At 30.0% G+C, this 23,268-nt stretch overlaps 2 protein-coding genes and 1 pseudogene across 10 annotated transcripts; 2 read left to right on the top strand and 1 right to left on the bottom strand.

Moving 5' to 3' along the window:
- Nucleotides 1–801: 801 nt before the first annotated feature.
- Nucleotides 802–10,708, top strand: Mtr4 (exosome RNA helicase Mtr4). 6 transcript variants are annotated; one of them, XM_072906610.1, is made up of 11 exons: nt 802–911; nt 3,344–3,460; nt 3,541–3,642; nt 3,905–4,147; nt 4,224–4,431; nt 4,583–4,849; nt 5,314–6,145; nt 6,238–6,410; nt 6,480–6,911; nt 7,120–7,657; nt 10,134–10,708. In XM_072906610.1, exons 2-11 carry the CDS (start codon nt 3,384–3,386, stop codon nt 10,289–10,291), a joined length of 3,030 nt encoding a protein of 1,009 aa, XP_072762711.1. In that variant the 5' UTR covers nt 802–911; nt 3,344–3,383; the 3' UTR covers nt 10,292–10,708. The 6 variants fall into 6 exon arrangements, with proteins under 6 accessions (XP_072762711.1, XP_072762714.1, XP_072762713.1 ...); XM_072906613.1 differs by having other exon boundaries at nt 823–911; nt 3,352–3,460; XM_072906612.1 differs by lacking the exon at nt 802–911 and adding an exon at nt 3,194–3,279 and having other exon boundaries at nt 3,352–3,460.
- Nucleotides 10,678–15,700, bottom strand: Casp (Fas associated factor casp). Of its 4 annotated transcripts, none has more exons than XM_072906617.1 (12): nt 15,653–15,700; nt 14,903–14,971; nt 13,993–14,281; nt 13,729–13,906; nt 13,344–13,620; nt 13,088–13,229; nt 12,813–12,958; nt 12,582–12,736; nt 11,892–12,087; nt 11,647–11,750; nt 11,008–11,320; nt 10,678–10,836 (listed from the first exon to the last, which is right to left on the bottom strand). In XM_072906617.1, exons 1-12 carry the CDS (start codon nt 15,683–15,685, stop codon nt 10,756–10,758), a joined length of 1,983 nt encoding a protein of 660 aa, XP_072762718.1. In that variant the 5' UTR covers nt 15,686–15,700; the 3' UTR covers nt 10,678–10,755. The 4 variants fall into 4 exon arrangements, with proteins under 4 accessions (XP_072762718.1, XP_072762717.1, XP_072762716.1 ...); XM_072906616.1 differs by lacking the exon at nt 15,653–15,700 and adding an exon at nt 15,374–15,646 and having other exon boundaries at nt 13,088–13,226; XM_072906615.1 differs by lacking the exon at nt 15,653–15,700 and adding an exon at nt 15,374–15,646.
- Nucleotides 15,701–22,369: 6,669 nt separating this feature from the next.
- Nucleotides 22,370–23,050, top strand: LOC140673408 (uncharacterized; annotated as a pseudogene).
- Nucleotides 23,051–23,268: the final 218 nt, after the last annotated feature.

Consider the following 23,268-nt stretch of genomic DNA (forward strand, 5'->3'; position numbering starts at 1 on the left):
CATGCGCTTTAATTTAAATAGCAAATTACTTAACAAATGATATTGTCTACATATGTGTGCCATAATTTTTGACATATATATATATATATATTTACATTATGTTATTATATTATTATTGTCTTTATAAATTATTATATTTCTATTGCATTATATTATTAAATTTATATTATATTTTATATAAATTATTATATTATTATTTTTAAATAAAAATAAATTAGCAATTTATAATTATAGAATTTTTTATTATTAATAAAATTATAAAAAATATATTAGTTAAATAATAACCAAAAAAATATAAAAATATATTAAAAATATATTTAAAAAATATATTTATTAATAATATTATATTATATATATAATATTATATATAGATTATATATATATATATATATATATATATATATATATAATCCAAAACTAATAAAATTTAAATAAAAGGCCAAACACCGGGTTATATAAACATATATATATATATATATATATATATATATATATATATATATATATATATAATCTGCCGTTTAGCTTTAGTATTTTAAGTAAATATTATTGACATTCCTCAACATTCCTTTTGCCCCGCGGGAGAATTCAGGGAATAAATCATTATCGCGCAGTGTACATTTACATGCCGCGGCGTGCTGGTCTACTTGTATCTGTGATAGCTCTTTACCAGTGCGCAAGGAGAAAGTAATAAATTGATAATTAAATTAAAAGCGAGTATATATTTCTACAGTAATAAGTAGATATACTGTGATTTCGATCTGAATAAAAATGTAAAATGTTAAAATCAACAAGTGTAAAAGGTACAATTCTCTTATTTGACGATTAATGCGAGTGATGAATTTCTTGCAGCGGATGAAGATTTCTTCTATGTATACCTATTGAACATGAAGCTCGGAACCACAGTATAAGTAAATATTATAAAAATTTTATTATTTTAAAATTATTAAAATTATTATAAAAATATTTATACTGTGTCGGAATTCTTTTAGAAGTATGCGTGTAATTTTGATATTTTCGAAACAGAAACAATTTAGTGCTGGACTAGATCTCTGGAGGGCATGGACGTAAAGAAAAATTTCTTTATGTTTGCGATCAAGTCAGTGCGCAAAGAAAAAGTGCAGACGAGTCGTAAAAGCGAGTGAAAAAAACGGACTGATTATTTGAATAAAGTTAAATAGAATTAAATAGATTAAATAATATTAAATAAGTAGATTAAATAAAATTAATAATTAAGTAGAATTTTATTAAGTTCATAAATTGAAAATACAAGCGATTAAAAATATATAGATTTCTTATATTACTTATTGTGTAGTCAACATGCATATAGTTAATTGTGTAAATTATTTACATATTTATATATTTACATTTATATATTAGTACTTATAGATAATATACATTCGTAAATATACATTCATACTAATATATATTAGTAAATATAGGCATATATTCGTATACATGCATAATATATATACATTTATTCATAGATAATTAGTTAAAAAAGCTTTTGTTAAATGGAAATAAAATTGAAATAATGCATAAAACATAAATAAAATAAACATAACCATAAATTAAATATTGCAGTACTTTATTTTATTTATTTTGCAAAATTCTTATTTTTTTATTATGTTTTTTTGTTCTTTAAAGTCTCGGTTGGTAAATTTTAAAGTATAAAATAAACGAACTCTAATATAAAATTTAATTAAATAATTTTTTGGAAAATTAGAACATGAATGAGAAAATTTTATTTTTGATAAAATGATTATAAACTTTTGCACTACATTAGATTGTTTTATAATAAAAAAATTTTCAAAAAATTTTGTATGCATTTCTTTAATATACTGCAGAAAGAAAGAACTTGGAATATGCAAACGGCCAAATGTATTTTCTGTATTGTCATATGCTCTGAAGTAACTATATAATTTTGAATTGTCTAAATCAATATTTTCCTCTAAAAGTAATTTACATGTTTCGCATGTATGCTTTATAAAACAACGTTTTAATAAATACCCACAAATATACATGAATGCATTTTCTTCAGTTATTGCCATGTTACGGTAATCACAATTATCAATTTCCATATTAACAAAAGCGTTATTATTAACTGTCTGAATTTTTAACATATCTGTTTCATGAAAATTTGTACATTTAACTAACATTTCATCTGTATCTATTTCACAATTTCCTGTGTTAACTTGACAATAATTTATACAAAATAATTTTTTAAACGAGTAATAAAATTGTATTGAAGTAGGATTAAATGCATTTACCATGTTGATTACGCACAGCGCCAAAGAAATTCTCTAATGCGTCTTGAAAAAAAAATATATAAAAATATAAAAAAAAAATAAATATATTTAAATGAATACATATATGTATTAATTATAATTAATAATATTTTTTAAAAATAGATAAAATAATACTAAGAATAATTGATATATATGTACCAATATTATCATTTGATGATGAAATAGCGTGTGGCTGTAATCTTAATTGTTTTTTCAAAATTCAAAAACATTTTATTATTAAAATGTTTCTTGCATATTCTATAATTATTATATAGCGTAACAGGATCCTTGCTATATAATTCTTTCTTGTTACATGCTGCTATCCACAATTTGCACCTGTTAAATATATCATATGACATGTATTTTATTACAACATAATATAGAAATAATGCATTTATTATTTTCATTATAATAATTTTAATAATTTTTAATATAATATATAGTCTTACCTTTCTGGATCTTTCGGAAATCGAAATAAAGTTTCTTTTGCTCCTATTTTTCCAATGCTAACACTGTTACAATTTGTGAATATGCATAGCAGTAACCACTTTTATTATTCATTATATATTTAATAAATTAATACTAATTAATATTAATATTTACACTAATATTTAATAATTTACTAATATTTAATATTTAATATTTAATTTACTAATATTTAAAATTTTATGTTATCTATATTTACTTGATATCTATTAAATATTTACTCTTTTTTCATTTGATATCTTTTTATTTGATTTATTTTATATTATCTATATTTACTTGATATCTATTAAATATTTACTCTTTTTTTATTTGATATCTTTTTATCTGATTTCAAATGTCAATTTGAATTTAAATAAATCAGTGTTGCCAAGCAACAGTCCGCCATATTGTTAGTTGTGCAAGCCTCCATATTGATTACCAACTTTTTTGAGAAGTGCACTTACTGTACTTACTATTTATACTGTGTCGTGGTAGAGGATAGGGTTAGTAGTTAGTAGTTGTGCATGTAAGTATATAATTGAAGAAATGTTTGGGTTTTTAATGTATTATATAGAATTCTGTGTTTTGAGTGTTTTAGAGTGTCGAGGTAATAATAATTTTTAATAAATAATGGCGAATTTTACCGAAGATTTATTTGACGTCTTTGACGAGCACGGCGATGATGTAGAGATACCCGATATTTCGAAGTAAGTGAGCGATTCTTAATCTTTATAAAAGGCAACCTTGTGGCTGTAGATATTTATTTATTCTATAATTAAATGTGTAGAAAAATTGAACTGGATGCGGGAATAAAGCGACAACTTGACACAGAAGATGATAAATCACTTGTTAAAAAGTTGCGGCATGATCCTATTCTGGATGACATCAAGTAAGCCTCCTTACATCTTACATGCTTTGAATTCAGTATATTTTGTTAATAAGTACATACATATGTTATTTATAATTAACTTAGTAGTTACTTTATATTTTTGATACTATGCTTGTATTATTTTATAAAATTGCAATAAGTATAATACAGAGATACATATTTTATAAATTTGTTTAGTTATATTTAATTCTTTAATAATATATCGAATTGTAACTGGAATTATAATTAATATATATTAATAATTAATAAAACATTTCTTCAGTCTAGAAGATGTAGCATGTCGAATAAAAGTACATAATATAGAGACTATGGAATCTTGTATGCATGAAATTGCTATTCCTCCTGAACAAGAATATATACCTTTGGAACATAAACAGGGAAAACCAGCCAAAGAATATAAATTTATACTTGATCCATTCCAAAAGGAAGCAATTTTATGCATTGAGCACAATCAGTCTGTTCTTGTTTCCGCTCATACTTCAGCTGGTAAAACTGTTGTAGCTGAGTAAGTATTTTATTTTTGAAGAATGAACAATCTTTTTCAATGGCTTTTCCATTCTATATCATTTTGTAATTTATAGATATGCAATAGCATTGTCACTTAAGGAAAAGCAGAGAGTAATATACACAACCCCAATTAAAGCATTAAGTAATCAAAAATATAGAGAGTTTCATGAGGAATTTAAAGATGTTGGTCTAGTAACAGGTGATGTTACTATAAATCCAACAGCTAGCGTATTAATTATGACTACTGAAATTTTACGTAATATGCTATACAGAGGCTCAGAGGTTTGTTTCATTATTAAAATTATGAAAATAGGAATGTTTCCTATCTTATTACAATCTAAATATATATTATATAAGAAAAAAATATATTAAAAAATATATATATTTATATAACATCTATTTCTGTGAATGAACATGAATATGACTTCTATAGGTAATGCGTGAGGTTGGTTGGGTCATCTTTGACGAAATTCATTACATGCGCGATAAAGAGAGAGGTGTGGTATGGGAGGAGACACTTATATTGTTGCCGGACAATGTACATTACGTATTTCTCTCTGCTACTATACCAAACGCACGACAATTTGCAGAATGGGTGGCACACTTGCACAATCAACCTTGCCATGTGGTCTCTACAGACTACAGACCTACTCCATTGCAACATTACATATTTCCAGTTGGCGGCGATGGTATTCATCTGGTTAGTGATAATTTAATGAAATTATACCAGCTTAAGAAAGAACTGGATGGATCAGTTGTATTAAAAATTAATAAATTTAATACATTTCAAGATTTATGAATTTTACATTGAAGCACTCTTAGCTTTTTAAAATGCAAAATTAATAATTAATTGAAGTAAACATTTGCCCTGTAGAATTAAAGTTTCATTTTCATGAATTTTTGTACAGTTATAAAAAAATTAGTTTGATATAAGATAATATTTACGATTTTGAGATTTAAATTAAATTTTATAAGCAAATATTTATTCACAAATTAATTATTAATTTTATATTTTAAAAAGGTAAAAAAGTGTTTTCCAAATTCATAAATTTTGAAATGTATTAGATGTATTAATTTTTTATGTAGATGATACATAGAGTTCCTGCTTAATAATAAATAAAAAAATATGCAACATATCTATTACATTTATTTATTATAAAACAGGTTGTAGATGAGAATGGTCAATTTAAAGAGGAAAATTTCAATAGAGCCATGGCCTGTCTACAGAATATAGGTGATGCGGCTAAAGGCGACACGAAAGGTCGTAAAGGTGGCTTGCGCGCTACAAACAGTGGACAAACGAATATCTTCAAAATGGTAAAAATGATCATGGAGAGAAATTTCGCTCCCGTGATAATCTTCAGTTTTTCAAAGAAAGACTGCGAGGTTTACGCGATGCAAATGGCCAAGTTAGATTTGAACACATTGGAAGAAAAGAAATTGGTGGACGAGGTTTTCAATAATGCAATAGACGTCCTTAACGACGAGGACAAAAAGTTACCGCAAGTTACGAACTTGTTACCACTTTTGCGACGTGGAATAGGTATTCATCACGGTGGACTTTTGCCGATTTTAAAGGAGACAGTCGAGATATTATTCGGGGAGGGTTTGATTAAAGCGCTTTTCGCCACCGAAACATTCGCGATGGGCTTGAACATGCCTGCGCGAACAGTTTTGTTTACGGCACCCCGTAAATTCGATGGTAAGGATTTCCGTTGGATCACATCGGGTGAATACATCCAAATGTCAGGTCGTGCGGGTAGGAGAGGTCTGGACGATAAAGGTATTGTCATATTGATGATAGATGAACAAGTTAGTCCAGTTGTCGGTAAAGCTATCGTTCAAGGAAAGCCAGATCCAATCAACTCTGCGTTTCACTTGACATATAATATGGTCCTTAATCTTCTTCGAGTAGAAGAGATTAATCCAGAGTATATGTTGGAAAGAAGCTTCTTCCAGTTTCAAAATCAAGCTGGTATTCCGGCCTTGTATAATAGTAAGTCATTAATTAATAGTTAACATTATATTAGCAGTTTAAAAATTGTGTTTAAGTCGATTGTTAACATCGTCTCGGTTCCATTTTTACAGAGGTAAAGGAATTATACACTACTTACAACACCGTGAACGTCGAGAGATATGATGAGATTTCTTCTTATCATGATATACGCGAACAACTTGATCGGCTGACCGGACAGTTTCGATCATTTATGACGCAACCGCAGTATTTGCTTCCATTTTTGCAACCCGGAAGACTAGTAAAAGTATATTTATTATTTATTACATTTCCGCCATTTCGGATGGAATATTTAATTTGTTCATACATATTGCAGGTGAAAAACGAGTTTGAAACGTTCGATTGGGGTATTATAGTCAATTTTAAGAAGAAAAATCCGAAAAATCCAGTAAAAGATAAGACTATCATTGTCGTTGATGTTTTACTTCACATATCGAAAGATTCTAAAGAAGGCTGTCCAATTCCGTGTCGCAAAGATGAAGAAGGCGAAATGGAAGTAGTTCCCGTTTTGCATAATTTAATTTCTCAAATCAGTTCACTCAGATTGTATTACCCGAAAGACCTCAGACCGCCTGATAATAGAAAAAGTGTACTGAAAACAATACGAGAAGTAAAAAGGAGATACCCAAATGGTCCGCCATTACTCAATCCTATTACAGATATGCGCATAGAGGACCAAGCTTTTAAAGATACTGTTAAAAAAATTGAAGCGCTAGAAAAAAGATTGTATGTGCATCCTTTACACAAAGTAAGTGATAAGTATATACAGAGTGATGTGAAACATTCTAGCTAAGATTTTTTGTGATCTAATAAACAATTTAATCCTGCGTCCAAAAACCTCTAAAATCACTCGAAATTTTATGCTTTGCTTATTGTAAAATATCTTAATTATTCAACTTATCACCGTATATGTATCTTTTTTTATCGATAATCATTTAACTTTGTTATGTTTGTAGGACCCTAACGTAAATGTATTATACGAACAATTTTTGCACAAAGAGGAGTTGGCCGTACAGCTTAAGCAGGCCAAGGAAGAATTTAAGCAGGCTAAATCTATACTTCAGATGGATGAACTCAAATGCAGGAAGCGAGTTTTAAGAAGGATGGCGTATTGTACATCGGCGGACATTATAGAACTGAAAGGACGTGTAGCTTGCGAACTGAACGGTGCCGATGAGCTATTAATGACAGAGATGATCTTTAATGGTCTCTTTAACGCTTTAAGTGTGCCACAAATGGTGGCATTAATAAGTTGTTTCGTATGCGATGAAAAATCGAACGAAATGCCTAAAAGTACAGAGGAATTAAGCGGTCCCCTCAGACAGATGCAAGATCTGGCTCGAAGAATAGCGAAAGTTTCGACAGAGGCCAATTTGGAATTAGACGAGGATGCATACGTCGATAGATTTAAACCGTATTTAATGGATGTTATATACGCTTGGTGTAAAGGCGCAACGTTCTTACAAATCTGCAAAATGACAGATATATTTGAAGGTAAACATATATATTAGCATGTGCATATTTTGTTATATTGAGTTGCATTGATAAATCCTAAACTTCATTTTTTCCCTATATTGATATACAGAGTGAGGAAAAAGGATATGGAAAACCTGAAAAATATAAGTTTTATAGAAAAATGTTTCAGACAAAAGTTGTATGGTTTCGAGAGGAACATAAGATGGTGTCATTGATTTGACCTTAAATAGTCGCTCGAAGGTCATGTAAAGGCCATCTTCAATTTCTTAAATAGAAAACCCTATTTTTAATTGCATATTTTTGTAGCTTACTTTGAGAGTTTTCCAAAACACTATAATAAAATTTCTTTTGATTAAGAATTTCCTGAGATATTTTAAAGTTCATGATACTTTTTAATATAAAGCGAAATAAATGAAAAAAATGAATAGATCTTGCTTTAGATGGCCGGATCTTTCCTCGATCTTACCTTAGATTTTTTTTTTGTAAAACATTTTTCGAGATTTTTCATACTTTTTGAAGATTTCCATACTTTTTCTTCGCCCTGTATGTATATATTTAGAGTATCCGGTAATTACCGCCCCACCTCTCTAGGGCAGATAGAGCAGGTCAAACTAAACATAAAAGTCTTGTACCATTTTGCGATTTGCGCAATAATTATTAAACTATTAATTAAGAACGCTCAGTGAACGATATTATATACAGGATAGGCCATTTTAATCAATCCAATCGAATATCTCGAAAACGAAGCTCGGGGAGAGAAAAATGTTTCAGGCAAAAGTTGTTTAGTTTCGAGGGGGCCATAAGAAGGTAGCATTGGTTTGACCTTGAAGAGTCATTTGAAGGTCACATAAACGTCATGTTTAATTTTTTAAATGGGTCACCCTATATATTATTACATATTCTCAGGGTTGGGTAGTAACTAGTTAAATAGTTAAAAGTTAAGTTAAAAAGTTAATAACTTTTAACTTAACTTAGTTAATTTTAAATGCCATAAACTTTACACTAGTTAATTTTAAGTTAACTTATTAACTTTTTTTTTATATCAGTTAATAAATAATTTATTAATATCAAAGTCATATGAAAATTGATGATCGTAATGTATAAAATATATATATATATATATATATATTAAAGCTATTTTATTTGTTTATATGTCGATTTGTTATTAGATAAAGAATTATTAGAGTGCTTGGGAAAGAAATAAATTAGGGACTTTAGAAGAACTCTATTTAAAATTCCAATTAATAGTATATAAAGAAAAATAAAAAATAAAAAGATAGTCTTTTATAATTTATATGAAAGAAAAATATATTTTCTACTTTTTTATATATCTTTTTATTATAGCCTAAATTAAAATATCAATTAAAAGATTAATTATGCAAAAAATGTAGTTTTATATAATTAACGTTAACTTTTAACTTTAATTTTTAACTTTTTAACTTAACTTTTAACTAAGTTAGTTTTTGTTTTTAACTTTAAATGTTAACTTATTTAATTTATTGCCAATTAACTTTCAACTTAACTTAGTTAAAAAAAAAAATTAACTTCCCCAACCCTGCATATTCTTGCAGCTTATTTCGAGAGTTTTTCAAAACACTATAATCAAATGTTTTTTCGTGAAGTACTTTTCGAGTTATAAGGCTTTAAAGTTGCAATATTTTGACATAAAATACAAGATATCTCGTAAAATATTCATTTTTTATCTTACCCTAATACTTTTATGTACAGAATAATGAGACAAATCAATTGGCGTAATTAAAACACATAATTATCTTTAAGAAAAAATCTGAATTTGTAACTAGCAGTTATACATTTTTACTTTAACATAATTATGTGTTTTAATTACACCAATTGATTCGTCTCATTATTCTGTGCATAAAAGTATTAAGGTAAGATAATCGAAAAATGAATATTTTATGAGATATCTTGTATTTTATGTCAAAATATTGCAACTTTGAAGCTTTATAACTGGAAAAATATTTCACGAAAAAACATTTGATTATAGTGTTTTGAAAAGCTCTCGAAATAAGCTACAAGAATATGCAATAATATATAGGGTGACCCGTTTAAAAAATTAAACATGACGTTCATGTGAGCTTCAAATAACTCTTCAAGGTCAAACCAATGCTACCTTCTTATGGCCCCCTCGAAACTAAACAACTTTTGCCTGAAACATTTTTCTCTCCCCGAGCTTCGTTTTCGAGATATTCGATTGGATTGATTAAAATGGCCCACCCTGTATATATACATATACATATATATATATATATATATATATTATCGTCGCTGAGCGTTTTTAATTAATAGTTTAATAATTATTGCGTAAATCGCAAAATGGTAGAGGACTTTTATGTTCAGTTTGACCTGCTCTATCTGCCATAGACAGGTGGAGCGGTAATTACCGGACACCCTGTATATATATATATATATATATATATCCTATATATATGTTATATGTAATGTTTTATATATATACATATAAAAAACATTTCAGGATCCATTATTAGGTGCATGCGTCGTTTAGAAGAAGTGCTTCGACAACTGTGTCAAGCTGCAAAGGGTATTGGAAATACAGATCTAGAAAATAAATTTAGTGAGGCGATCAAACTTATAAAACGTGATATTGTGTTTGCGGCATCTTTATATTTATGATGCAAAGAAAAACAAATTAGTGCCACAAAGCATAACAATTTCCTTTTTCATTACACACACACACACGTGCGCACACATACATTCACTCACATATATAGTATATCTCAACATAAATTCTCATGTATATTACCCTCGTCATTTATGTTGCCCAGCAATGTGTGTTTATAACAAAGACACAGCTCTTGTTTAAAATTGATCAGAATTCGATTTATTTCTGGGAGTTTAAAGTATATAATATATGTATGCATGGAAAAAACTTTTTTTTTATGAAATAACATTATATTCGTCATATACGACTCGTACATTGTACAGGAAAAATTCAGCGTAAAAATGTATACATATTTGCAAGATAAACGGGACTCTATAATTTGCTGTTTCTATCTCGAGATTGTTAAATAAATACATTTTTGTAGAATATTTGCGACACTTAATTTCTATATTTAAATTTAATTATAACGTATTATTTATCGTTCTTCTAAAATTACTGTTTCCTGTGGACAGAATTTTAATTCCATCAAGGTGAGTTTTGAATCCATCGATGTTAACTGGAACAAATATATTGATTAGTACATTATAAATACTTCGAATAACATTTTATAAAAATGAATCTTTGCTAAAAGATTAATTTTATTTCAATTTTAAAGAATATAATCTAAAACAAATTTCAAATAAATATTTACATAATAAAAACTTAAATGCTTACATCATCTACTTACATCCCTTCGAGGCCAACTAGACAGAAGTTTATATTCTTCTGTAGGATAACCCTCCACAATAAGAAAATTAAAGAGCGTTTGTAACGGCGTGTCCGGCTGAAATTTACGCTCCAGGAATTTTCCAGCTGGGAGTCGTACTCTTACTTTCATTACACCATCGCCCGCTCCCTGTTGCGGTTCAGGTGGTAAACTAGACTCTACAGCTTGTCTGTGAGCTTCTTTCCTCGCTTCTTCTGCTAATCTTTCGTTTTCGGCTTGTTCTTTCTTTTTCTTTTCAAGTTCTTCTTGCATTTGTTTCGCTTCTTCTTTTGCTCTTAAAATATGTTACAAATATTACATTTATCGATCCATGTAAATTATCTATGTTCTGTGCAAGTATTATACACGTATATATATATTTTATACAGTGGATGTTTCAAAGTTAAACGATTAAACTTGGTCAGTATGTTCTGTGAGAACAGAAATGAAAAAAATGTTATATAAACATAGATCATTTTGTTATCATGTTACAGTGGAAAAAAAATTACCCGTTATTCATGTTTGTTTTCATTATATAATGTTTAACAAAGTGTTTCCATATTTTAGTAAAGTTTTTTTATCTTTTACACCCTGTATAATAAATATTGAATTTTTTATTACCTATCAGCTGCTAAACTTTCTTGATATGCCCTGTCTTGTTCTTGCTTAACTCTTTCTCTAGCCTGTCGTTCTTCTTCAACGCCAATATCAGCTCGTCTTTGTTCCTATATTTCAACAAGAATAATAATTATATTTATAAAATTGGTATTTATATATTCACGTTTTGATGGAGCAAAGTAAATATATACATGTAAGAAGTATGAACAATATTTCTCAACAGTGTATAAAATAGTTGCACTTCTTACTTGAAATATATCGACAGCTTGTACCAAATTCGTCAGTAACTCGTTAACTCCCACATTGCCATGTACGATAGTGAATATCTCTGTATTAGATCTAGATCTCATAATAATCATTAAAACTGGCAAGGTATCAACATCTATGCTTGATACAGCCAATGAACCAACAGTACCAAGAGTTTGAGTTACAGAATATAGAAATCTGAGAATTAAACGAGCGAATTTAATGATTGTTTGCTAAATTCAGCAAAATTTTTTTTATGCAGGAAAAGTATGGAAACCCTAAAAAATCTCGGAAAGTGTAAGTTTTATAGAAAAAGAATTTAAGGCAAGATCGAGGAAGGATCTGACCATCCAAGGGAAGATCTATTTATTTTTTTCATATTTTATATTAAAAAATATCATGACAAACTTTAAAATATTTCAGGATATTCTTAACAAAAGAAGTTTTATTATAGTGTTTTGGAAAGCTCTCAAAGTGAGCTGCAGGATGCAATTTAAAATAGGGTATCCCATTTAAGAAATCGAAGGTGACCTTCAAGCAATTAAGGTCAAATCAATGACACCATCCTGTGCCCCTCTCAAAGCTATATAACTTTTGTTTGAAACATTTTTCTGTAAAACTTATATTTATCGGGATTTTTCAGAGTTTCTATACTTTTTACTCATCCTGTATATTACATTTGCACAATTTACCTGTCTTTATTAGATTCATATGTGATATCCCAACCCCACACTATAAAATTTGCTGAGAGGAGTTGAAGCACAGTTTCAAAGCCTAACAATTGAGTACAAAAGACATTTGCTAATACACTATTATCGTGATGCAAATATACAGCTAATAATTTTCTCTGCAATATAAAAAGCACACTTCAGAGATGTTTGCAATGAAAATAATACTTTTGTGGCACAAGAGCTAAAACAAACCTCTTTTGCTGGTTTCAAACACGATTCTTTTAGGGCATCTTCGAATGTACCGGCAAAAAATTCCGGGTGTGCTGGTCCATACCGTTTTTCGAATTGCTCCGCGAAATGTAATGTGCCCATCACTTCATCCACTACATTTTCTGGCACTTTTTATATATATATATATATATATATATATATGTAAAAAATTCTCATTTACTTACTGATATTAGACACATATTCTATTACTTAAATAAAACGAAGTAGTTTTTTCTTATGTTTTAATATACACTCACTGAGGCGCTCTATTTTAGTAGACTTAACATCATCTATGAAAATATCGTCCTCGACCGTAAACGTTTCAGGAACATCTTCAAATTCTTCCACATCCTCTGGTTCATCTATGGAACTATCGCTGTCAATCAAATCTATAACCTTCTAAACACAGAGAGAAAAAGAAAAAGAGAGAGAGAAAGAGAGAGACAAATATTATAAATTTTTATATATAAATTTGTTATAAAAAAAAAGAATTTATTCTTAATAAGATATTACCTTCTTCTCTTCCTTTGCAGGAAGTTTTCCGACGGATAAATCATGTTCTGGGTAACAAATCCCACTTTGTGCCAGTATTACATTATCGTCCTTTAATGAACTAGGCCAACCTTTCCATTGCTGATTTCGTACAGGTACATCTATTAATGAATAGATGTCCGTCTTCACTTCTAATACAGTACGTGTACCAGGAAACTTTAGATTATATGTTTTATTATGTACTTCATCCTTTACATTCAAAGTGTAAGTTTGAATCATACGATCTGACAGATTTACCCTTAAATAAATTTAAAAAAATGTAGTTCAATTGTAACAATTATTATTATTATTATTATAACAACTACAAAATTGCATTAAAGCAAAATATTTTACTTTAAAAACTTACGTCTCGTGAGACAAATCGCCATCTTGCGATAATGATGACAGGTACAATGTATTTTCTCTAGGCAGATCTAACGTTTGCAATATTATATTCGATGTTTGGGGTTCCTTTTTCCATCCATGAAGATGTTGTTGACAGGGTGCTATATTTGTTTTATACCATATAAATTGCTTAAGATCTTCTAAAAATATATAATCCAATGTTAGTGATTATTTATTTGTTTTTGCTAATTTTTAAGTAACAACATGATTGATAATCCACACTTACTCAAAGTGGATAATTCAGACAAATTTATTTTATAAACATTATCAAGATAGTTAATGTGGAATGTAAGTGTTCTATTCCTCATACAACTTTTAGGTCTACTTGTTCCAGGTTTCGCACTTTCTACTACATCTGCTTTTGTATTTCCTATCTTTTTTGAGCTTTGAGCAGTTTGTAGCTTTGACGAAGACGAATGTGGTGTTACTTTAATTTCCTCTATCATTTCTATATCCGAAGTCATTTCAGAGGGTAGCTGTTGCGTACCTTGAGGCATAGCTTTATTTATTGCAGCCTATACAAAAAATATATGTTTTAATAAATGAAACTATTATTATAATCTCATGATTCTGTTTCTAGACAGCACATGATATTTATGACAAATATTTAATATACATTAAGAAAAAAATTTAAAAAAACTATTTAATATATTATACTATATTATTAAATATACACACATATATATATATATATATATATATATATATATGTATATTTTATACAATATATATAGTAAATAAAAAAAACAAATATTTGTAGTTATATTTTGTAAATATTTCTTAAATATTTGCTGAAATATTTATGACTACGGTTAGACTTCACTCCTAATAACAATCATATTGAATTTAATAACAATCATAATTCTAAGGCTAGTCAATCATAGTTATTCCATTCCTCAGAGGAATAGCTGTGATTGTTCAGTTTTAGAACTATGGATGTTATTAAATCTGATTAAAAGTAACATATAAAGTGTAAACATAGTCTGTGATAAATCTTTATGATCTATTTAATCTAAGATTACAGAAATATTTTTGAAATATTTTAATATTTATAAAATATTCAAATAATTATTATAAATATTTCGTATACATGTTATAAATATTGTGCGTACTGTCTAGGTTATATTTATATTTACCAGTAGATCCCAGTTTGTTTCTTCCAAATATAGAATAGCTTCTCCGAAATCATCGATTCCAGTGCACGCCTGTAAATGTGATACAAAAATTTATACTTGACATAAGCATTTTCGATTTAAAAATCTGTATTTTCAAAACTCGTAAAATACATAATAAAGCTCTGATCTAAATATTTCTATTTCGCAGACTCTTACAAAAATAACGTAACAAAGAAATCGACAGTTTTTTTTTATTTGACAATGTTTATAACTTTATAATATCAAGAAATATAAGGGCAAATGTAAAAGACCCATATTTGATCGCTCGATCAATTTCGAGTACTTGTGACAATTATCGGGAGAAAAAAAACAGAAGCAATGAAATTTGCTTCGAACGTCCAAATATCACAATGTCATCTAAATGTAACCATAACCTAACAATGCATTTATGTTGTGTACGAATCAAGTTGTGCGGAAAATCAGCTGGCTTACCTGAAAGTCAGCCAGTATCGCATCCCGATTTTCAGCCATCGTAATAAAATTCGAATGCGAAAATAACTGCGGGATAATCTCTCGTGCGAGAGAACAGAAAGATGAGAGAAAAACTTATGACTCTCGCCTTCTTTGTTATCTTAAAACTATTACAAATACGAATAACGGCGAGCCATTGACGTCTTAAATCAGGGCCACGAAATTTCCATATAGGATACGCGGTGTCACATCACACTATATAATCGAGTATAATGCAACAGCGCAACTACGTATCGGTACCTTTGATGTTGAAGCAAAGTTGCCTACGGTCATGCGCGAGCGAAGAGCGAAGCAAGCAAACGGTAGTAGCTATCCATAGATATATAAAAATCATAGATATAAAATCACTATATAAAATTCATTGGCAACGTTCGTTTCAAGGTAAGTTCATTTGGACACAACACAGGGGGTTTATTACGGTTTTCGGATTGGGTGAAAATGACGAAAGTGAACAACTCACCCAATTACGATTGATCTCATCTCGTGAAAATACGAAAATGCCCGTGTGAGCTAGCTCGACACAAAATTTCACGTGAAAAAGTAAAATTATTATATATTTTTATATATTATTATATATTTTTCTATTATAAATGAAATATTGAGATATTGTTACTAATAATTTTAATGTGTATATTGATAAAATATATACACTTACTAATATTATTTTATTACTACTGTTATAGCGTAAGCGACCTTTTGCAAAATCTTCATTTTTTTTCATATAATTTAATAAAAATTTTTTTTTTATGTTCAGTAATATTCATTTTATTATTTTCTAATAATAAATAGGTTTGTTTTTTATTCCTGTACTTCTGAACTAGTGCAATAAGTTAAAATAAGACAAATATACTTTTTCTCGTTCTAACTTACTGCACTAGTTCAGAAGTGCAGGAATACAAAACAAACCTAATAACTTTTATGATTTTAACCTTACTTTTACGCTCTATAGTCATAAGTGGATTTGTGAAAACATGAGATTTATTACTGAAAATGCCTAGTTACTTTACATTTTCATTCAACCGTTCCATAATTGAGTGACCAAAGTCACGTGAAATGATAATGTAAAAAGTGAGTAAACTCATCCAAAAACCGTAATAGGCCTCCTGGTCTAGTTTCCACAAGAGTTCCTCTAGTAAGAGTTAGGACACCGGGGACCACTTTTTGATTGGTTCCCTCATCCGCCATATATAGTAGGGAAATAGCGAGGGAAAATTAAATATACTATTACCGATGTAGACTGATCGTGATAATTGTTGAAGAGACTGTTAAAACACGGTTGTTTTGACATTCACTATTGCATTCTGTCTTTATATTTATCTTTTTTAAATAAAAAATGCCGAGCTGTGCTGCTAAAAATTGTTCAAATTCATCGAAAACTGGGTATAAAATGTGCTATTTTCCCTTAAAAGATCAAGAGCGATGTGCAATATGGATTGCAAATATTAATAGAGAAAATTGGACACCTAATAAGTACTCAACGTTGTGTCAGGTTGTATAAGCAAATTAAATTATTATAGTAAAATAATAATTAAATATCATGTATACATCATAGACTTCTATAGACAGAGCGTTAGGCCCTACTTAGGGCGAGAGGGGTTCTGATGCTGCGGGAAGAGAGCATCGGTGCCAATTCGGTTTATTTCGTTAAGATCGATAATGTTCGGCCAATATCTAACCTAACATATATGTTGTCTATGTGTTAAACATGGTGTTAAATAGTAGCAGAGAGAAACCTGAGAGCGGCCATGCCGGCGTTTTTCATAAAACGCTTTCAACATGTTGTGCAGCAGCGCCATTGCATCCACTTTTAGGAATTGGAAACACTTAGGGTGTGTTCCATATGAACGCTCACGCGCTGTAAGCGCTCACGCTTATAAGCGCTATTTTCAATCGTTCCGTTTGCTGCTTAAGCGCTTAAAATTGCAAACGGAAAGTAGTTCCTTTTGGGTGCATGAGCATCGTGAGCATGTAAAAATGGCGGAAAAACAAATTGTTCTTTTGTGTTCGCTAATTGTAATAATGTTCGAAATATTGTTTGATGACGATGGAGATTCTTTAAAACTTAATACAGAAGTAGAAAACATTCTTTTAATTCTTAATAAGTATCGCGAGAAAACTGCAATATTACGCTTAAAGAATTACGTAGAAAAGATTTTACCATCATATACCGATGTACAATTTAAATCATATTTTAGTTATTAATCAAATATTAACCATATATTAATCACATTACAATTTAAATCCATTTTTCTGTTCACCATGCGATACCACGGGTGCGTTCCATATGAACGCTCACGCGCTGTAAGCGCTCACGCTTTTGCTGCCCTACCTCGATGAAATAAGCATTTGTTAGCACAAGTTATGACGTCACAGTGACGTCATTAATACGTTTATAAGCGCTTATAACTCCAAATGGAACAGCGTAAGCAATGCTTATAAGCGCTTTAAGCGTGTAAGCGTCCAAAAGGAACGCACCCTTAGCCACATCCACTTTTCGATACTGTCGGTAAAACTTCTTATTCGGTTTATGTCCTTGCTACATCCACTTTTCGACAATGATGGTAAATTTATCGTTTGGTTTAAGTCTGTGCTATATCTATAAATTATAGATAAGAAATTTCATATATATGAATTAATTCATATATTTTATTAGTTATTGCGTAATTGCGTGCAATATTTTTATATACTACGAATAACATGTTATATGTTATTATTGAAACATTTTTATGTAGCCATATAAGCAATCGCGCGATGAACATAATTGCTTGTATACATATTCGTGCATGTATAAATACACACACACACACACATACACACACACACACACACACACATATATATATATATATATATATATATATATAGATATATATATGCATATAGCATTTAATATTTCAAAGATTTTCCGTAATTCTTCTAGATTTAATTCAGTGATAAGAAGGAGAAGGGAGGGAGTATATCAGGCAAACTATATCAATTTATCGCGGAATCGTCAGTGTACGTTTAGTTGCGTTACCGAACAGGACGTCTTTTTAACAAGCTTTTGAGATATTTTTTATTCTTCTGTGTTTTCGCATTTGTTAGTGTCCATAAAGGATCTTATACGTGATTATCTGTGAAAGATTTTTCACATTTTGTGCCGTGTCAGATTTAGTTTGCGTGTTGCAAGTGGAAACTTCTTTTTGTTTTACAGTTTCGTTGTAGGGATCGTAAGTTAGTGTAGAAAAAAAGTAACATTTATAAAAAGACAATGTCGAAACAGTGTCGTGTAAATAATTTCTTTGATAAATGTATGTACAAAAACTGTGCGAATAAAAAATCTGATAAGAAACGTTTATACAGATTTCCGCTACAGACAGATGAAAGATTTTATTTGTGGATACACAACAGTGGTAAGTTGTTATGTATTATATAAACTATCTTTGCTATTTTTATATTTTTATAAATTACTATTTTCATATAATGCTATTTATATTTCTAGTTATGTAATATAATTGTTTAACATCAATAATAGAAATAATGTGAAATGTCAAATATTATTCTATTCATTGTAATATTAGTTTTTACATTTCATAAGTTATATATTCCTTTTTATATTCATTTTTATATATTACTTTGAGATATATGCATCAATTATAACTTATTGTGATATGTGTTATTGTTTATAATGCCTGAGAAAAAATTTGATATATGATTTTTAAAGTACCTTGAAAATTATATATACAATAATATTTTGTTATATTAATTAATATCGAATTATATTTTGCCAATTATCTTAATTAATACTGAAAATCATTGATATTGAAAATAACTTTTATATATTATTATATATAATTTATATAAAAAGTGTTTTGGAGATAATATTTATTTCATTTTATCTTATAAAAATATGTATCATTTAAGAATACACAATATGTATCATTTAAAATCGGAAGTTTTTTATATTATTATTTATATTATCATTATATTATTTTTTTACAGAAAATTTGTATATTATAAAAAAATTTTTTATTATTAATAGAAAAAATAATGTACGTAATTTTAAGCAGACGATTTTATTTCAGTTTATATTTATACTTTTAAAATTTTTTAAAATATAAAATTATACAGATATCTGAAGAAGCGATAAATAATTAAAATCTGCATCGACATTTTTGCTAGAAAAAATTATTCTCAAATTTTCTACTAAAGTTATGTTTACCATTTATCTGGTATAATTTTAAAATATATAAATTTAATTTTATAACATACGAACGGTTATGACGCTTTGAAAAAGATAGTATTATTGTATTTTTGTAATTTTTTCTTATGCAAGTACATTTAAAAAAGTTTCGAATGAAAAAAGGATTTAGTATCAATTGTATTTATGATAAGCTTACTGCTGACTTATTCTTTTGTGAATTATTGAATTGAACGCATGCGCACTGATATCGGCAACCATGTGGCACGGTGTAATGTAACATGATCGCGAAGCGCCGCGTGGCGGCTCGCGATTCATGTCTTCATGTTCGTTCGTGAGCCGCTGCCTGCAGCTCCCACCACGTCATCAGGCACACACAACGAAGAAGTCGTGTACATGTGGCGCTCGTACACGACTCCTTCGTTGTGTGTGTGCCTGACGACGTGGTGGGGGCTGCAGGCAGCGGCTCAAAACTGGCTACTGTTCGTGATCAATTTGTGTACGATACGTGTACGGGAAACATCGCGATCGAATTGCACAGACGATATCCACAGAACACTATGTGAAAAAGAAGACGTGCAAGGATGGATACAACAGTGAGTAATGTTATACAAATTTAAAAATCTCAATTTTAATATCTAAATTTTTGGTTGTAAGATTGTATTATTAAACTCTGTGTTTGTCTAATTAAAAAACGGCTTTCTTTATGATTCGAAAATTATTTTGTAAAACTGAGTTTATATTACCAAACTGAGCTTTAGAACTACGTAAATTTCATATTATTGCAAACATTTTTGGAATCAAATTTTAATAATGTGTAATTCATAAATTCGTGTAGCTCATTTCGAGATTCGTGTCGGTACCATTCAATAAAAGATATTTTATCGTTGTTGAATCTCACGAATTATGCGAATACAAGTATTTCGATATTACATACGTAGCTCGATTAGTATTCAGAAGTTAATATTTTGTGATTGAATTAAAAAATATGTAATTACATAATATTCTTTAATTTAATGACAAAATATTATTGACTTCTGAATATTAATCGAGTTGCGTATTGCGTATATAATATCGAAATACTTGTATTCACATAATTCGTGAGATTTGATTTTATAGTAAAAACGCACGAGCGATTCACGACAATTTTAACTTGATTGCGAGTGTAATAAAGTGATTTTTTTTCAGAACACAGTGTCAACAACACTGCCGACAACGACGTCGACGGTAACAACGTCGTCGGGTGATGATGACCTATGGGAGTGATGTCGACAGGGATATCGACTCCAGCAACGGAGAAGGCGACAGAACCGGCCTCGACGACAACATCGACGTCGACGACAGCGTTGACGTCCACTATGCTAATGTTAAATGTGAGTATTAAATTTTATAAAATTATTAAATTTATGTTAAATTATATATTAAATTATATTAAAAATTATATATATATATATATACAGGGTGGACCATTTTAATCCATCCAGTCGAATATCTCGAAAACCAAGCCCGGGAGAGAAAAATGTTTCAGACAAAAGTTGTATGGTTTCGAGGGAACCATAAGATGGTACCATTAGTTTGACCTTGAAAAGTCATTTGAAAATCACATGAAGGTCACCTCAATTTTTTTAAATGGCATCCCCTATTTTTTATTACATATTCTTGTAGCTGGCCTCGAGAGCTTTCCAAAACACTATAATCAAATGTTTCTTCATTGAGTACTTTTCGAGTTATAAAGCTCCAAAGTTGCAGTTTGAAAAAATTTAAAATATCTCGTAAAATATTCACTTTCCGATAGTCTTATCTTACATGATCCAGCCAGTGAAGGCAAGATCTGAGCATGATGCAGCCAGTAAAGGTAAGATTCGAACATGCTCCATACCCTACACACACACGCGCACGTACACACACTTTACATACACTTGCACACACCCTACACACATATTCCACACACACTCACACATAGGTTATGTGACATAACCTACACGCATGTACACACACTTTACATGCTCTTACACACACCACACGAACACTCCACACACATTCCGCATACATTCATACATAACCTATACACACATACATATACCTCACACACACTTATACATACACATCCCACATTTACACACACACAGATAATCGGCCCATGTAGACGATTGCTACAAATCCTGTTCACAGAAGTACAAACCTGACTGATCCCTTGATTGTTCTTGATGTTCTACTCATCTCAAATAGTCTATTTGAAATAATATACCCTCTATTGTTTCCAAAGAAAATATCGATCAGAAAATTTATTTGTCACTATTTAGGAATCAATTGATTACGAAAATCTCTTCCACTGTTGATCGGAGTATCAAACTTTATTACTCACAATCAGAGGCTTACGTCTGCCGACAATACCCATGGCTGATTATCGTTCCTCAGAGATTGTTAATATTCTCCTTGTTCTCGGAGAATGTCAACTAAATTATCATGAAGCTTCGCGAGTTTACTGGAATCGTTACCCCGAAAGAGAACAACATCCGAATCATACTACAATCCGGGACCTCGAACTAAGAGCTCGTCAAGGCCGTTTAGAACGTCAAAGAGCACATCATGAGTATGATGAAGATGATGTGCGTGTGTACGTTATCTTGGCATTCATTCATCTTAATTCTCATACAAGTAGTCGTATTATGGCTAGAGAAATTGGTATCCCGAGAACAACGATCTTAAGAATTTTGAAGAAAATGAAGTACCATCCTTACCATATCACGTTAACACAAGCTTTTACTCAAGCAGATATGCCGTAGCGTGTACAATTTTGTCAATGGGCACAACAGATGATCCGAGCTGATCCGAATTTCTTCTATTATGTTATGTTCTCTGATGAATCGACGTTCAAAAATAATGGTGAATTGAATAGACATAATTGCCATTATTGGTCGGATGTTAACCCACATTGGCATAGACAAGAAGATAATCAACATCGCTGGAGTGTGAATGTTTGGTGTGGTATTATAAATGGTTTCTTGATTGGTCCTTATTTCTTTGAAGGAAATGTTAATAGTGTAAATTTTTTGGAACTTCTCAGGGATCATTTACCACAATTGCTTGAAGATGTTGATTTTCATACACGTCAAAGAATGTGGATACAAATGGACGGGGCGCCACCTCATTATGCGGCAATAGTGAGAGCTTATCTAGATCGAGAATACAATGGCAGATGGATTGGGCGACGAGGGGCCATCGCATGGCCTCCACGATCACCTGATCTAACTTCACTTGATTTTTATTTATGGGGGTATATTAAAAATGCGGTTTATGAGCATGCGCCTACAACTAGAGAAGATATGATAGAGAGAATAAGAGTAGCTTGCGCAAATATACCGCGAGTTGTCTTACTCAAAACGGTCAGGCACTTCGAAAATAGGTTGGAATTACGTATTCAAGCCAATGGAGATAATTTTGAACAATTCCTTTGATAAAGATCTTGCCTTGACTGGTTGGATCATGTCCAGATCTTGCCTTGACTAGTTGAATCATGTAAGATAAGACTATCGGAAAGTGAATATTTTACGAGATATTTTGAATTTTTTCAAACTGCAACTTTGGAGCTTTATAACTCGAAAAGTACTCAATGAAGAAACATTTGAATATAGTGTTTTGGAAAGCTCTCGAGGTCAGCTACAAGAATATGTAA

This window comes from Anoplolepis gracilipes, chromosome 14 (assembly GCF_047496725.1).
Source record: "Anoplolepis gracilipes chromosome 14, ASM4749672v1, whole genome shotgun sequence".
Taxonomy (NCBI): domain Eukaryota; kingdom Metazoa; phylum Arthropoda; class Insecta; order Hymenoptera; family Formicidae; genus Anoplolepis; species Anoplolepis gracilipes.

Coding starts and splice junctions, on each gene's coding strand:
- Mtr4 (XM_072906610.1), top strand. CDS start 3,384: ATGGCGAATTTTACCGAAGATTTATTTGACGTCTTTGACGAGCACGGC. Junction 4,148..4,223: donor GGTAAAACTGTTGTAGCTGA/GTAAGTATTTTA, acceptor TGTAATTTATAG/ATATGCAATAGCATTGTCAC. Junction 4,850..5,313: donor GCGGCGATGGTATTCATCTG/GTTAGTGATAAT, acceptor ATTATAAAACAG/GTTGTAGATGAGAATGGTCA.
- Casp (XM_072906615.1), bottom strand. CDS start 15,412: ATGGCTGAAAATCGGGATGCGATACTGGCTGACTTTCAG. Junction 11,321..11,646: donor GAAAGTTTAGCAGCTGATAG/GTAATAAAAAAT, acceptor ACATATTTTAAG/AGCAAAAGAAGAAGCGAAAC. Junction 10,837..11,007: donor CTAGTTGGCCTCGAAGGGAT/GTAAGTAGATGA, acceptor TATTTGTTCCAG/TTAACATCGATGGATTCAAA.